At 45.1% G+C, this 12,201-nt stretch overlaps 1 protein-coding gene across 2 annotated transcripts in view; it reads left to right on the top strand.

Annotated features, from left to right (window-relative positions):
• The window catches only part of GRHL1 (grainyhead like transcription factor 1), a 44,346-nt gene extending 34,557 nt beyond the window's left edge, over window positions 1-9,789 (top strand). For both annotated transcript variants that reach the window (XM_069805818.1, XM_069805817.1), the window contains exons 11-16: window positions 27-166; window positions 1,587-1,624; window positions 1,727-1,815; window positions 3,610-3,695; window positions 5,418-5,482; window positions 6,561-9,789. In XM_069805818.1, the coding sequence (XP_069661919.1) occupies window positions 27-166; window positions 1,587-1,624; window positions 1,727-1,815; window positions 3,610-3,695; window positions 5,418-5,482; window positions 6,561-6,675 (533 nt within the window). In that variant the 3' untranslated portion in view covers window positions 6,676-9,789. The remainder of the gene's footprint in view (window positions 1-26; window positions 167-1,586; window positions 1,625-1,726; window positions 1,816-3,609; window positions 3,696-5,417; window positions 5,483-6,560) is intronic.
• Window positions 9,790-12,201: the final 2,412 nt, after the last annotated feature.

Raw genomic sequence — 12,201 nt, 5'->3', positions numbered from 1 at the left:
TCTATTCCAATCTTTGGTCTCTGCAGTTTCTGATGTCAAAGTGCCAATGCTTCCCTCACACAAACGTACGGACATCACCATCTTCAAGCCCTTCATGGATCTAGACACTCAGCCAGTCCTTTTCATTCCTGATGTTCACTTTGCAAATCTTCAGCGTGGTGCTCACGTAAGTAAAGCTCGTGGGTGTGGGGATGAGGAGGGCTATGGGGTGTATTTGCAAAAAGCCTAGGATGCTGTGTGTATGTATATACACATGAAATGCCAGACTATCTGCACTGAGGCTGTAAACAAATACAGGCTGAGTCTCACATGAGCAAGAAAACATTGCTCCTAGTCGTGTCAGCTGGAGCTAACTGGGGATGTTCTATGAATAAATTATTTGCCTATGAACTCCCGTTTGCGTGAACCTGAAATGATGTTTTGGAAGTGCCTCCAGCCAAGAGTTCATTGAATGAACTGCAGGCTGTTTTTCTCTTGTAAAATCCATTGGTTTCCTGCTGTGCTGCTGTGGACCTCAGGCTCCTCCAGCCTGCTGCTGCAGGGTGAAGAGCCGTTCTATGGCACTGGCAAGTGTGTCAGCTCTGTGATCCGCTGCCAGAGTGCCCTGCCTCAGCGTTCCTGGAAAGTCCCAGCTGACAGGAAGGGAAAAAATTAGAGTGCAACCAAGTTTCAAAATCTTGGAACTTTCCTGTGCTGGGAATTCTGCCATGCTCTAACAGAATCTAAACCTTACTTTTTAAGAGCATTGCCTACACTCTTAACAGGGATGAAGAATAAACTTGTATCTGTAACGCTGACTTTTCCGCATGTTTTCCTATGAAGGCTCTAGTGCTGAGCTCTGTGAGAAGACTCTACGCCAGTCCAGATAGAAAGCTGGTTAGCTCTTGTGTGTTCCTGTCTCTCTCATTTGAGATCCTTTGATTTCTCTTTATGAAAAGAGGTAAAGGTGATGCTTACTGGCTTTTGGAAGATTGAGCCAAAGTGTCGTTTGATACAGGGTTAAAAGATAATAAGAGGAAATTAATTCCAGTTCTGGATAAAATTTTCACAACCCTAAGCGCAAATATTATTTGTATATTAAAATGAAGGCCAATGTTTATTGCTTGGACCAAAGCATCTTGCTTCTAATAACATAGCCGTGGCTGGCTCCCCACTTGACAGCCTTACTTTCCCCTGTCTTGTGCTGATGTGCTTATGAGTGAGTTGGAGGGGTGAGCTATCTGCCTGTCCCTTGCAGCTCTGGCCATGAGCTCAGGGGTTCCCTCTGCTTTAACTTGATGCTGTTCGACCTCTGCTCATGCCGGATGCAGCAGGATTGTTGTTCCATGCCAGTGACTCTTTAATGCAAACAAAGCTATTGCTAAGTTGCTATTAACAGATAGCACTGGGAGGGATGGGGAGAGCGTTGCTTAGCAAGACCATATCAGCTAATGGGTCTGTCCTTATGCAACTTTGTTTTGTAGCGCTCAGAGCCCTCTGTAGAGTTTTCCGAGGACTGAGTGCCACATAAGGTTCTCACTAGCTAGCTAATTGAGCGTGTGTTTTTCGGCGTGTATGTCAAGAAAATCTCCCCTTTGTTTTAAAAGGTCCTTCCTGTTGCTTCAGAAGAACTGGAGGGTGAAAGGTAAGAGCTGTGCTACTTCAGCCTACTGAAGTCTTGCCTTCAGACAGAGGGGTAAGTCCCTGTAATTGTACTGTTGCTAACTTTTTGCCTTGTCAATGACAGCTCCAACCTGAAGAGAGGAGCCTATATTGGTGAAGAGGACTTTATTGCTACTCCAAATAAGATGGCCAGAATAGAAGAGCCAAAAAGAGGTATTCTTTTCTTCTTTCAGAGACTAAATTATTGGAGTATTTGTCCGTCATAATAGAGAGATGCATCTGAGGTTAAAGAATTGTTTTAATTTATTTTGGAGTATACTTTAGCCTCATTTTTCTGGCTTTGAGTAGTAATAGAAAGAGTTTGTATATCAGGATGTAGTTCAGCTCTGCAAATCTTTTAGAGTGTCAGGATTTCTGGGGTTTTCTGCCAACTCGGACACTAATTGGCTCTGAACCTGTAAGGAAAGAGACTCAGAGGAGGTGAGCAGTTTACCAGTCTCCTTGGTGGATTGGTGGAGAGAATTCATCACATAATCCACTACAAAATACTTTGGACATCTTCTCTAGGACTTTAAACAATGAATGCCAAGAACTGGTTCTGGGTATAAAACTGTTGCATCTTTTATGGTGCCAGAAAATGGGCTGTTCACTGCTGAGAGCCAAACTGAGAGAATATTCTGCTTATTTTTAACCTGTTGTCGACCTTTGCAATTTGATGTGGGATTGGATGTTGTTGTGGAAGGAGATGAGAGGTCCCTTTGGAGATGGTGTAGAGGACTACCTGCCTGATGAGAGTCATGTGTGGAAGGACCACGACAAAGCTTAAAGGATTAAAAAAGGAGGATTAAACTTGTGATGAGGCAAAGGTTAAGTCTAGCAAATCTGACCTTAATGTAGCCGTGCTTCTGTAGTCTGGATAAACTAGTAAGGAAGGATGGATTTTATAAAAGGAAATTAGGCTTGGTTTTTCTTGTTGCTATATGCCATAAAACAAGACCCATGGGGTTCTCTCTCCTTTGGCTGGTATGTCATCCAACCTGTGCTGTAAGTGAGAGCGTGCCTGCTGTCTTCATTTTTAAATCTGCAGTCCTTTTTTTAAACCTGCCTTTAGCAGAGGAAATCATCAAGGTGCTGTGCTGTCCTGAGTTCGCCTTGTTCAATTAGATGTGTCAGTAATTGTTCTGTGTTGCAGGTGTGTCAAAGCTGTGGCTGATGAACCCTTGTAAACAATCCAGGCTGCAATACCTAGTCATTAGAAGATGGATTAAAGACAGTAAAGCTGTTGAAGTCCAAGCTTTCTTGCTCTCATGGCTTATTCCTCAGCCTTAATGCAGTTTTTAATGAGGCTGACGTTACATACAGTGACTCTCTGCTAGCTTGAGAAGGCTAGGGATGCTCACCTAATTGGGTTTCTTATTCTTTTGTTCCCCTCCTAGAAGGAGACTAAGTCTGCATTGTGTGTCAGCTAGGGTGGTATGAGTATTACTGAAACATGGCAAGGGGTAGGAAGAGAGATGAGACAGCATAGAAGGAGCAGAGGACTGTACAAATAAATTATTTAAAAACGAGGAGGTGTCTAGGATGGCTTCACCTGCTGTGGTAGCATCTGTCAAATCATTTTATTGTGCAACGTCTTATGGCAGATGACCTGTGAGATACAGATACCCAAGAGTCTTAAAGCTGTGTGTTTTGCATTCCACCTTTCTGTGTTTCAAATATAACCTTTTTTCTTTTCAAATAATAGAGAAAATAGCAAATAGTGAAAAATTTAAAAGTATTTTGACAATAAAGATATTTGAGCATACACTATTTCTGTGTGCAAAAAGTATGTTTTGAGCTAACCTAGCTATGCATGTTTGTGATGCAGTCTTCAATGTATATTGAATGTATGTATATCTCCCCATGAGATCCTCAATGTGTATTACTCTGTACTTAGCCACTGTCATACACAGATAATTTTTGAGGAGCAATTACGCAGTAAATTCCTCTCTCTGATTTGCTTTTCAGTGTTGCTGTATGTCAGAAAAGAGTCAGAGGAAGTCTTTGATGCACTGATGTTAAAGACACCGTCTCTGAAAGGCCTAATGGAAGCAGTAAGTAATAAGGCTCTTTTATAGTCCTTTCCTCCAGTTTGAGAAAAAAGCGAGTGTAGTCCCTGGCTATCCAGTCCGTATACACTGGACAGTCAGAGGAGCTAGAGTCTCAGTCACAGGTTGTGTCCCCATATTCCTGTTCTTGTGGATAAGAAATGCCTCACATGTCTGGGGTTTGGGTGTAAGAAAGTGTTTCTCAGCCTTTGTGAAAATCCAGGTGTGTCAAGCTTGATGACTGGATATCCAACATAGTACCAAAATGACAGATGCTTCTGGAGAGAGAGCCTTCTAGGCTCACTTCTTGTGCGGGCTCTGCTTTGGCCAAGCTGCAGAAGCAGCTGTGTAGGTCCTTTCCTACTACATTCCTACTTTTCTTTTTTCTTTTTTTTTTTTGTCAAAAAATGGTCAACAGACTCCCACTGTGGATGTCTCATGTCAGAAAGGGTATTTTAATTAGAAGATGGAGTGATTTCCAGCATGTGTTCAGTAGCTTGGGTTTATTTCAGCCTTTCAAAGCCTTGTTTGGGGCCTCCCCTCCCCCTTTATAACCTGCTTATGATGAGCTCTAAGTCCCGGCTTCTGAGCGTGCTTGAAGAATTTTATATATCTGTGCACACGTGCATGAAATTGCTCTCTGGTACTTGACTTCCAAAATAGCCTTCCACTGCCCCTGCTGCTGCACTGCTGCAAAGGAAATACAGAGTTTAACTCCAAGGAATGGTGTAATGTTTGGCACAAGCTCAGAACTGATGTTTCTGGCTGTCTCCTTCTGTGACTAATGCCTTGTCAATGCCCAGAGGACGGAGGCTTTGGGGCTGTACAGCCAGGTCTTGCTGTTAGCTTTGGGACCCAGAGATGGTTCTGTAACCTGAAGCTCACTCCTGGCTGTGGAGCTTTGCCAGCGCAGGCAGGCTGGAGGTGGGGGCTAATGGGGAGGGCAATTGAAGGCTATGAAGTCCTCCCTTATCCCATGGTCTTGAAGTGAAGCTGCACCTTTGTTGTTTCACTTTTGGCTTCTTAAAGCAAGGAACCAAGAGCTCACAACCGTAGCTTGGAGGAAGCTCCCTGTGCCTTTGCACCCTGAAAATGGCATATTGGTTTGGTACTTGCTGTCAGTGTGATAGAGCAATTTGCCAAAGTAAACCAGGCTTAGGTTACTGAACTGGTGACATTCTGAAGGCTTGTATGGTGAAGTACTAGGGCTAGTGGCTGTGGTTTCACACTGAGGTCACCCTGCTAGGCAAGGGGGATGTTTCTGATCAGCTCGTGTCCTTAGCAGCAGAGGTCTTTGCTCTGTTGCTATTTTCTTCCTGCACCAGCCACTGCGATGACTAGTTTTCACCTGATCCCTTTGACACTGAATTTAAAAATGGGTTTTGATATGCTAAGGGAACAGAGAGCCAAGAAAGGATGAGAGCCAAAGTGTGGTGTGGTTTTTTGATGCATGGGCTTTTTGGTGTGGGGGTAGGGGGTTGCTGTATGAGAAGTCAGTGGCCAGGTTTAGAGCATGATTCAATTTTTTTGCACAGAAATTGGCAAACTGCAGAGGAGGGTTTCTCATCTGTAGGCTTATGCTATATTCAGGATTTAGTATTGCCTTTATAGGGCAGAGCAGTTGTTTTCATCTGCAGACCTTTTTTTGTTCCTTTCTGTAAAACAGTAAGTGGAAGACAATGCCAGCAGTCTCCTTGCTTTGCCAATGCTTGCTTTCTTTTGTTCTAGATATCTGACAAGTATGATGTTCCTTTTGACAAAATAGGAAAAATCTTCAAAAAATGTAAAAAAGGGTGAGTATGTACCTGTGCAGTGACTGTCTGAGAATATGAACTCCTTTTTTCAAGCCTGCAGGGAAATCTGCTTTATAATGCCTCCATGCACTGCACATACGCAAATGCCATTCACAGATGCTTGTGTTTGTGTGTGCACACAATGTACTAATCCTATTCCAATGTCATTCATAGAGCGGAAGACTGGAAGGGTCCTATAGAAATATGTAGTCTGACTTCCTGGTTAAATACAAGTCACAGGACCTCTCTGAGTTAATTGCTATTTGAGCCAGAGTTGATCGTGTCAGAGGAGAAGGGTTCAGTTTGTTTAAAGACTCCCAGTGACAAAGAACCTCCTTTAACCCATGTTAAATTGTTCCAGTGGTACTCGCTATGTCCACATTTGGGTACAATTACTACACCTGCTTGTCCTTTTATGTGCTAAACTGAAGAGAGCTTTACTTGTGAAGTACCCGTTCCCCACAGAGGCCACGCTCCACAGTCCTCTTATTTTGTAACATAAATGGTCGAGTCCCTGAACATGTCTGCTTTTGGTTTTCCTTTTAATCTCTCAGTAATTTTCTTGGGTTTTTTCTCTAAAGTCACTTCGGTGTCTTAGCCCCTTCCCCAAAGCCCCTCTGGCTGGAAAAATACATCCTTTCATCACTTTTGGAATGTAGTTTCAAGGCTTGTGCTTTCATAGCAGAATTTAATCCACCAGAACAACTGGAAGAGGCTTGAATTGATGATAGCTAAACCACTGGCTGTCAGACAAACCAGTTCAGAACCCCAGGGTTGCCCCAGCGTCTGGAGCTTCAGAAGGATTTCTGCCAGTTCTGAGATCTCCCTCCCTCCCTGGTCCAGGAGCCAAGACTTAACCCTTTCGTTCAGGTCCTAGAAGCACAGCTTGCAAGCCTTGATGGCAGGTTTGGGTAGGAACAGCTAAATCTGCTATAGGAAGCAATGGGTCAGAGATGATAGGTAAGCAGGCATCTTGCATTACCTCTGGGCAGCCCAGACTTTCTGAGACTTGAGGGCGCCTTTGCTGTCTTTAGCATTTAGTACTGTAATATTTCCCTGACTGACTTTATTTTTCCAGAATTCTGGTCAACATGGATGATAACATTGTGAAACACTATTCTAATGAAGATACCTTCCAGTTGCAGATTGAAGAAGTTGGAGGATCTTACAAGCTCACTCTCACTGAGATCTAAGATCATGGATCCTCTGTGGATTTTAAAGGTCTCAAGTGAACATTTTTCTCATAATTTAGGATGTTGGGCAAAACACTAATCGCCTTCTCCAGAAGAAAGCCAGGTGTTGACTTGTTCTGGGGAACAGAGCAGTGGTTTTGCTTAATACATTTGTGTTACTGTTCTTTCCAAAGAACATTGCAATGCTCATGACCTTATTTGCACTTGAAATGAGTGAACAAAGATCTGCGATTAGAGAGCGTGTATAAAACACTAGTAAAAAAGGGAGGGGAAAACTCCTGGAAGGTGGCCTTTTAGAGTGATGATATCTTATTTATCTATTCAGTATCCATGTTTGAGCCCGTTATCAGCTAATACCATTTTATTGGGCTGTTTTCTGCTAGGTAGAGCTGCAAAACTACTAATTGATAGTAGTAGGAATTGCGTGCAGGTTGGAGAAAAGTCTTTATAATGTTTACTCTTGAACCAGGGCAGACTTGTTGAAATCACTGGTGTCATTTGGGGGGGGGAACGTAAAACTGCCTTGCTTATGAAGAAGTCGCCTTAGTAACTGTGTGAACTCTCATCAGATGAAGCTACATTGTATATAAGTGCAATATTTTTTTGAAGGTTTGTAAATGTGTACATACAAGTGATATATAATATATATAAAATACGGTGTTCTGTATATACCGTGAATATATGCAATGAAGCCCATCTAAAAGGATGCCATATACAGAGAAAACAGATATTTAATGTAGCTATTTAAAAACAGACAAACCCTTAACACGCACCAAAGGTGAGCACACGTTTGTACTTTCATAGAAGGCACAAGAGACCTGCTTGTTCAACGTGGATCTTCCTGCATGGAAGGAAAAAAGGTACCAGCTCACTCCTAAACCCTCCTGCACAGCCAGGCGACAGCAGTCCTGGCTTCTCCTATGAACTGCCAGTTTGACCCCTGAAACGGCTGCGTACGGCTGCCCTGGGAGGAGATTTGGGTTGAGTCTGAGAGCTGGGTCCCAAGAGTTGCTGAGCAGATGCAGTTTCCTTGAAATCTCACTTCTGGGGCTCAGGAAGAAGGTCTCCTGGAGGGTGGATTTTTTTCCTGTAATAGTGTACTTGCGGGCAGCATCCAGCTGAGCCTTAACAGCAGTTCAGGCTGGATGAACCCATGGGTCGGAGCCAGCTTGCAAGGTCCTACCTAGGATGTCAACGACTTGGAAGTGCACAAGTAAGGCTTTTGAGAGAGGAAGGTGGCAACCCGGCGCAGCAGGCCAAGTGTTAGTGGGGACTAGGGGCTGCAAGCAGGTTAAGCTTTCCTGGTGTTATGTACATCATTGGGCATTGACCTGCTGCTGAGGTGGAGAGATCAAATGGGCAGCTGGTAGCAGGCATCCTGAGCCTAGCCCCAGCTGGGAGTGCGAGACACCTCCAGAAAATGCTGCTCTGCAGTAGATTGTACAGTATTTACTCATCAAGTGTATGTGCTTATGAAGGAAGGGCACCCTCTGGTTAGTAGCAAGTGAGAGGGGAACACTTAAATAGCAGCACTTGGCTGTAGGGCAAGAACCTGTGTTACAGGGTGAGCAGATGAGTGTGAGTACCAGGTCCAGTGTCACTTAGTGCTTTTGCTAGGGATCTGGATAATGAAAGAGAGGTTTATAACATTTTCAGACAGCACAAAGCTGGAAAGAGCTGCACATGCCTCACCTAGGATGTGAAGGTCAATCTGGATAGGCTGGAGAAATAGCCTGGAAAAGTAGGATATGATTCTACTTAATGATTAACGATTCTACTGAAGGGTTAACAAATTGTAACCGAACGTTGTTCAGCTGTGTCATGCTGCTGTTTGGAAGAGGGAGGCAAATGCCACGTTGAGTTGATAAACAGGAGCATGGCCTGCAAGAAATAGGAGACCTGCCTTTTGCTCTACTTGGCATTGCCGAGGCCTCTGCTGGAGCTCTGTGCCCTTCCAGCAGAGCCCAGTCCTATCAGATGTCCCCGAGAGACCAGACCGCCTGCCCAGTCCTTCAGCCAGAGCTTGTGGCTTCTGAGGAGGAAGGGCTGGATGAGTTGCCTGGTGAGGGGTCATCTTCAGAAGGGAAGGTTGAGGGGAGCAGCCTCCCAACACGTGGGAGCATTCTCCCGGTCCATCGCAAGCACAATGAGAAGTAGTGGGCGTAAATTGCAGAAATTCAGGTTAGGTGTCGAGGTGGCTTTTTCTAGTGAGAAGAGCAAGTTGCCCAGGGAGGTGTTGGAGTTTGGCATCAGAGGTTTTCAGAGCTGGGCTGGGCAAAGGTATCTCTGGACTCTCACAGCTATCGTTGATTTTCCCTTGGTGCTGAGACTAGGTGACCACTTGAAGTCCCTCCCCACCATATTTTTTTAATGATTTATATGAAATGCAGTATTTGGGATTTGTGTTTGGACCAATCTTGAGCTGGTTCATAGACTGCTCCATTACCCCCTCCCTCCTCCTGCTCCATTGACGGGCCCCACGGAGTATTGCCAATGCTCTGGGTGCCGCGTGCTCCCCTCTTTGCTCTGTGGCCAGGGTCGAGCAAACTCCGCATGGATGCATCCGTGACTGTGGGCGTGTGGATGGAGCCCGTGGGCTTGAAGCCAGAGTGCAGTACGGCACTGAAGAGACTTGGCTGACACATACCACCCTGTACAGGAATCCACTGCCTGCAGAGCAGCCACGGGACTCATACCCAGCCAACACCAACCAGCTGCTTGGGCTTCCCTTCATCAGTCACGGGAATAATGTTACTATAGCAAGGGAATTTTTTTAAAACCTGATATATAGAATACGTATATATATTTACACATTTTTATTGAAAATTGAAGTTTTATTACAGAAACTCAGTCTAGGGTCAGGGAAGTAGATTTAGAGTCTCCATAGAGGTAAGATTGACATGAATGTTATTTCTTTTTACTGCTTAATGAAGTATGTGAACTAAATCTGATGATTGTTTTCCACTATAAGATACACTGGGACACGGGTCTTTTAACAGTAGCAGCAATGTCATGTATGTTTTATGAAAACAATTTTTTTTTTGTTTGCCTGCTGTTTTTTAATTGAAAATGTATTTTAAACCAAGCTATTAAATTTTATATGTTCATTTCTAATGATGAGTCTTTTCTATAGTAAAAGCATCTGCTCTTACCCCTTTATTTTTCCATTGACAGGGAATCTATAAAACAAAACCCCAGTGATCATTTTCTAGTTTCTCTTTTCTTCTTTGCAGAAGAAAATAATCCCAATGCCAGCCTTGCTGTTATTCCACATAAGAAATGCTTAGTCCCGTTCTCATTCCCTGCTTGATTTCAACTGACTTCATTCACTTTTGGTGCGGGGAAGCTGTGTAGCATTTTGTTTCCGTGGGACCCTTTCCTTTGGCAGTAAACCAAAACCAAACAACCATTGGTAAGCTCAGATGTGTAGTGGGTCAGTGATGCCTGACAGTCTCTGCTGGAGGTTGAACAAAAGCATCAGGGGCATTGCTGCCTTCTGTGCCCCGTGCAGGGGTGGATGGGGTCTCCTGTGCCTGGAGGGGGGAGCTGTGGGCTCGTCCCTGGCTGCCAGGTCCAAGGTGCTTTGTGTAATCACCAGCCCATGATTGCAGCAGGTGTCTTTCCAGGAGGAGCTGGTCATAACTGGCACTTCCCAGGAGGTGCAGGGGACCGTCGGTGAAGCTGCAAGCATTGACTTTCCTGAGATGAAAACACTCAGATATAGTCCATGCTAGTTCTCCAGAAGAATCTTAATGCTGCTGTTGCTCTAGCATCTGGAGAGGTGTTCACCTCTTTTTCACTGTCAGAAAATGTCTCGACAAGCTTTTGCTTTAGCTGGCTCCCCAGTCCTTGCAGCGGCTGCAGGGTGCTGCTGTGGGGCAGCTTCTGCGCCAGCACCTTCCCAACTGCTGGGTTTGTGTCGGCATGCCCGGGGTTCAGTGGGGAGCAGTGTGGGTGGCACAAGATTTCTAGGCTAGAAGAAGGCCAGTAACGCTTTTTATTTGTTAACTTATTTATTTCTAGTTCTCATGTGGGCTGCGCTTGCAGAGTTTGTGTCTCAGATGTAGGAAGATGCTGCAGGATGTCACCCAGCAAGTCCTGGGGTGCACTGGGTGATGCAAAAGTGCTGGGGGATGCTGAGTATTATCTCCACCTGAGTCAGTGCCCACTGAAATTTTGAGCAGGGTTTAGCCCCCGTACAGTCGGTTTGCAGCGTGGTGGCCATCTCCCAGCAAACCTCGGTGTGAGGGTGGATCTGCTGTCAGGCCGGCTGCGAAATGGCTGCTACCCCCTCTCCTCTGGGCACGCGATACCTTCGTCTTCCTAAGCCTTTACGCAGTGTGTGCCTGTGTGCGCCTGCGCCAGTCCTCATACCGCCTCCTGCCACCCTGTTGGCTCTTTTCTATTCAAGTGAATTTAAAGCGTGTTTTTAAGCAGGTCTTATCTGCAGCAGAGCATCAGTGGATGAAAGGTGAACTCCCAAAGATGAAGCTTTGAACTCCCAAGCCAGGCAGCCTTACAGGGAGATCTGTGCTACTTCCCTGGGGTGTGGCTCGGGGCTCTAATATCACAAACATTTAGTTAAGCTTTTAAGATCTGATCTCTTTTCCTATGGGAAAGCTGAATTCTGCAGCTTCTTGATGGATCTTTTGTCTGTTAATTGCAAGAGATTTTTCTCAAGGCTTTGCAAGAGCATAGAGCTTACATGCTCCTCTGTTTGATTTGTTTGGTATTTTAGATTATTTGATTTATTATTGAGATTAAATTATTTAATATTAGATAATATTTAGATGACACCTCAACTAGATGAATTGGTCTAATGAAAAAAATATGAGCTTTTATAACTTGTTTTGCTCTTTGATCTTGGACTACCCTACCATACCACCAGTGCTGGCTACATTTGCATAGTTCACAATACTGCAGGAGGGATATTTCGGCTTTTCTTTTCTTCTTGGCTAGTTTCAGTAGCTGCTGTCACTGGGGTGGTTGCGGGGTTTTTGGTGCCTCTTGCAGTTTCTTGTTTGCACAGGGCAATGCTCCGTTATACCATCGATCTGTTTGCCTGCACACACAGCTTGCAGATAGACGGCGTGCCTGCTGGCTTAAGCATTATTTATTTTGCCATTCCTCCAGCGCAGACATCCTGCAGGCTGCATACACGTGTGCAAATACCAGCTGGTGACCAGTGTCAATGGGGTTGAACTTGCGTGCTCCCGCTGCAGTGCTGGTTGTCTTGGGCAGCATCCCGAGCCTGGCGCTGGCCTGTGGGTCCGTCGCCTCCTCTGCAGTTTGATGGGTGGGAAGCATGCGCTGGGCAGAGGAAAGGTGCGTGGCTGAGGCTGGCGGCAGCTCTGGAGAGTGGGAACACGGTGGAAAAGTGTTTGTGCCTCTTGGGGGTTTGATGCCTGGAGGTGGGGACAGCCCTGGGCTCAGGGATCGATGGCAGGGAGGGATGATGGAGCATGGCGTGTGGGTGGTTGCTACCACCAGGCTGGAAAAGATGGTGTAAGTTGGAGTGAAATCTGG

This window comes from Haliaeetus albicilla, chromosome 18 (assembly GCF_947461875.1).
Source record: "Haliaeetus albicilla chromosome 18, bHalAlb1.1, whole genome shotgun sequence".
NCBI lineage: Eukaryota > Metazoa > Chordata > Aves > Accipitriformes > Accipitridae > Haliaeetus > Haliaeetus albicilla.
The sequence above is the reverse complement of the archived record's forward strand: the minus strand, read 5'-3'. Positions and strand labels throughout refer to the sequence as shown.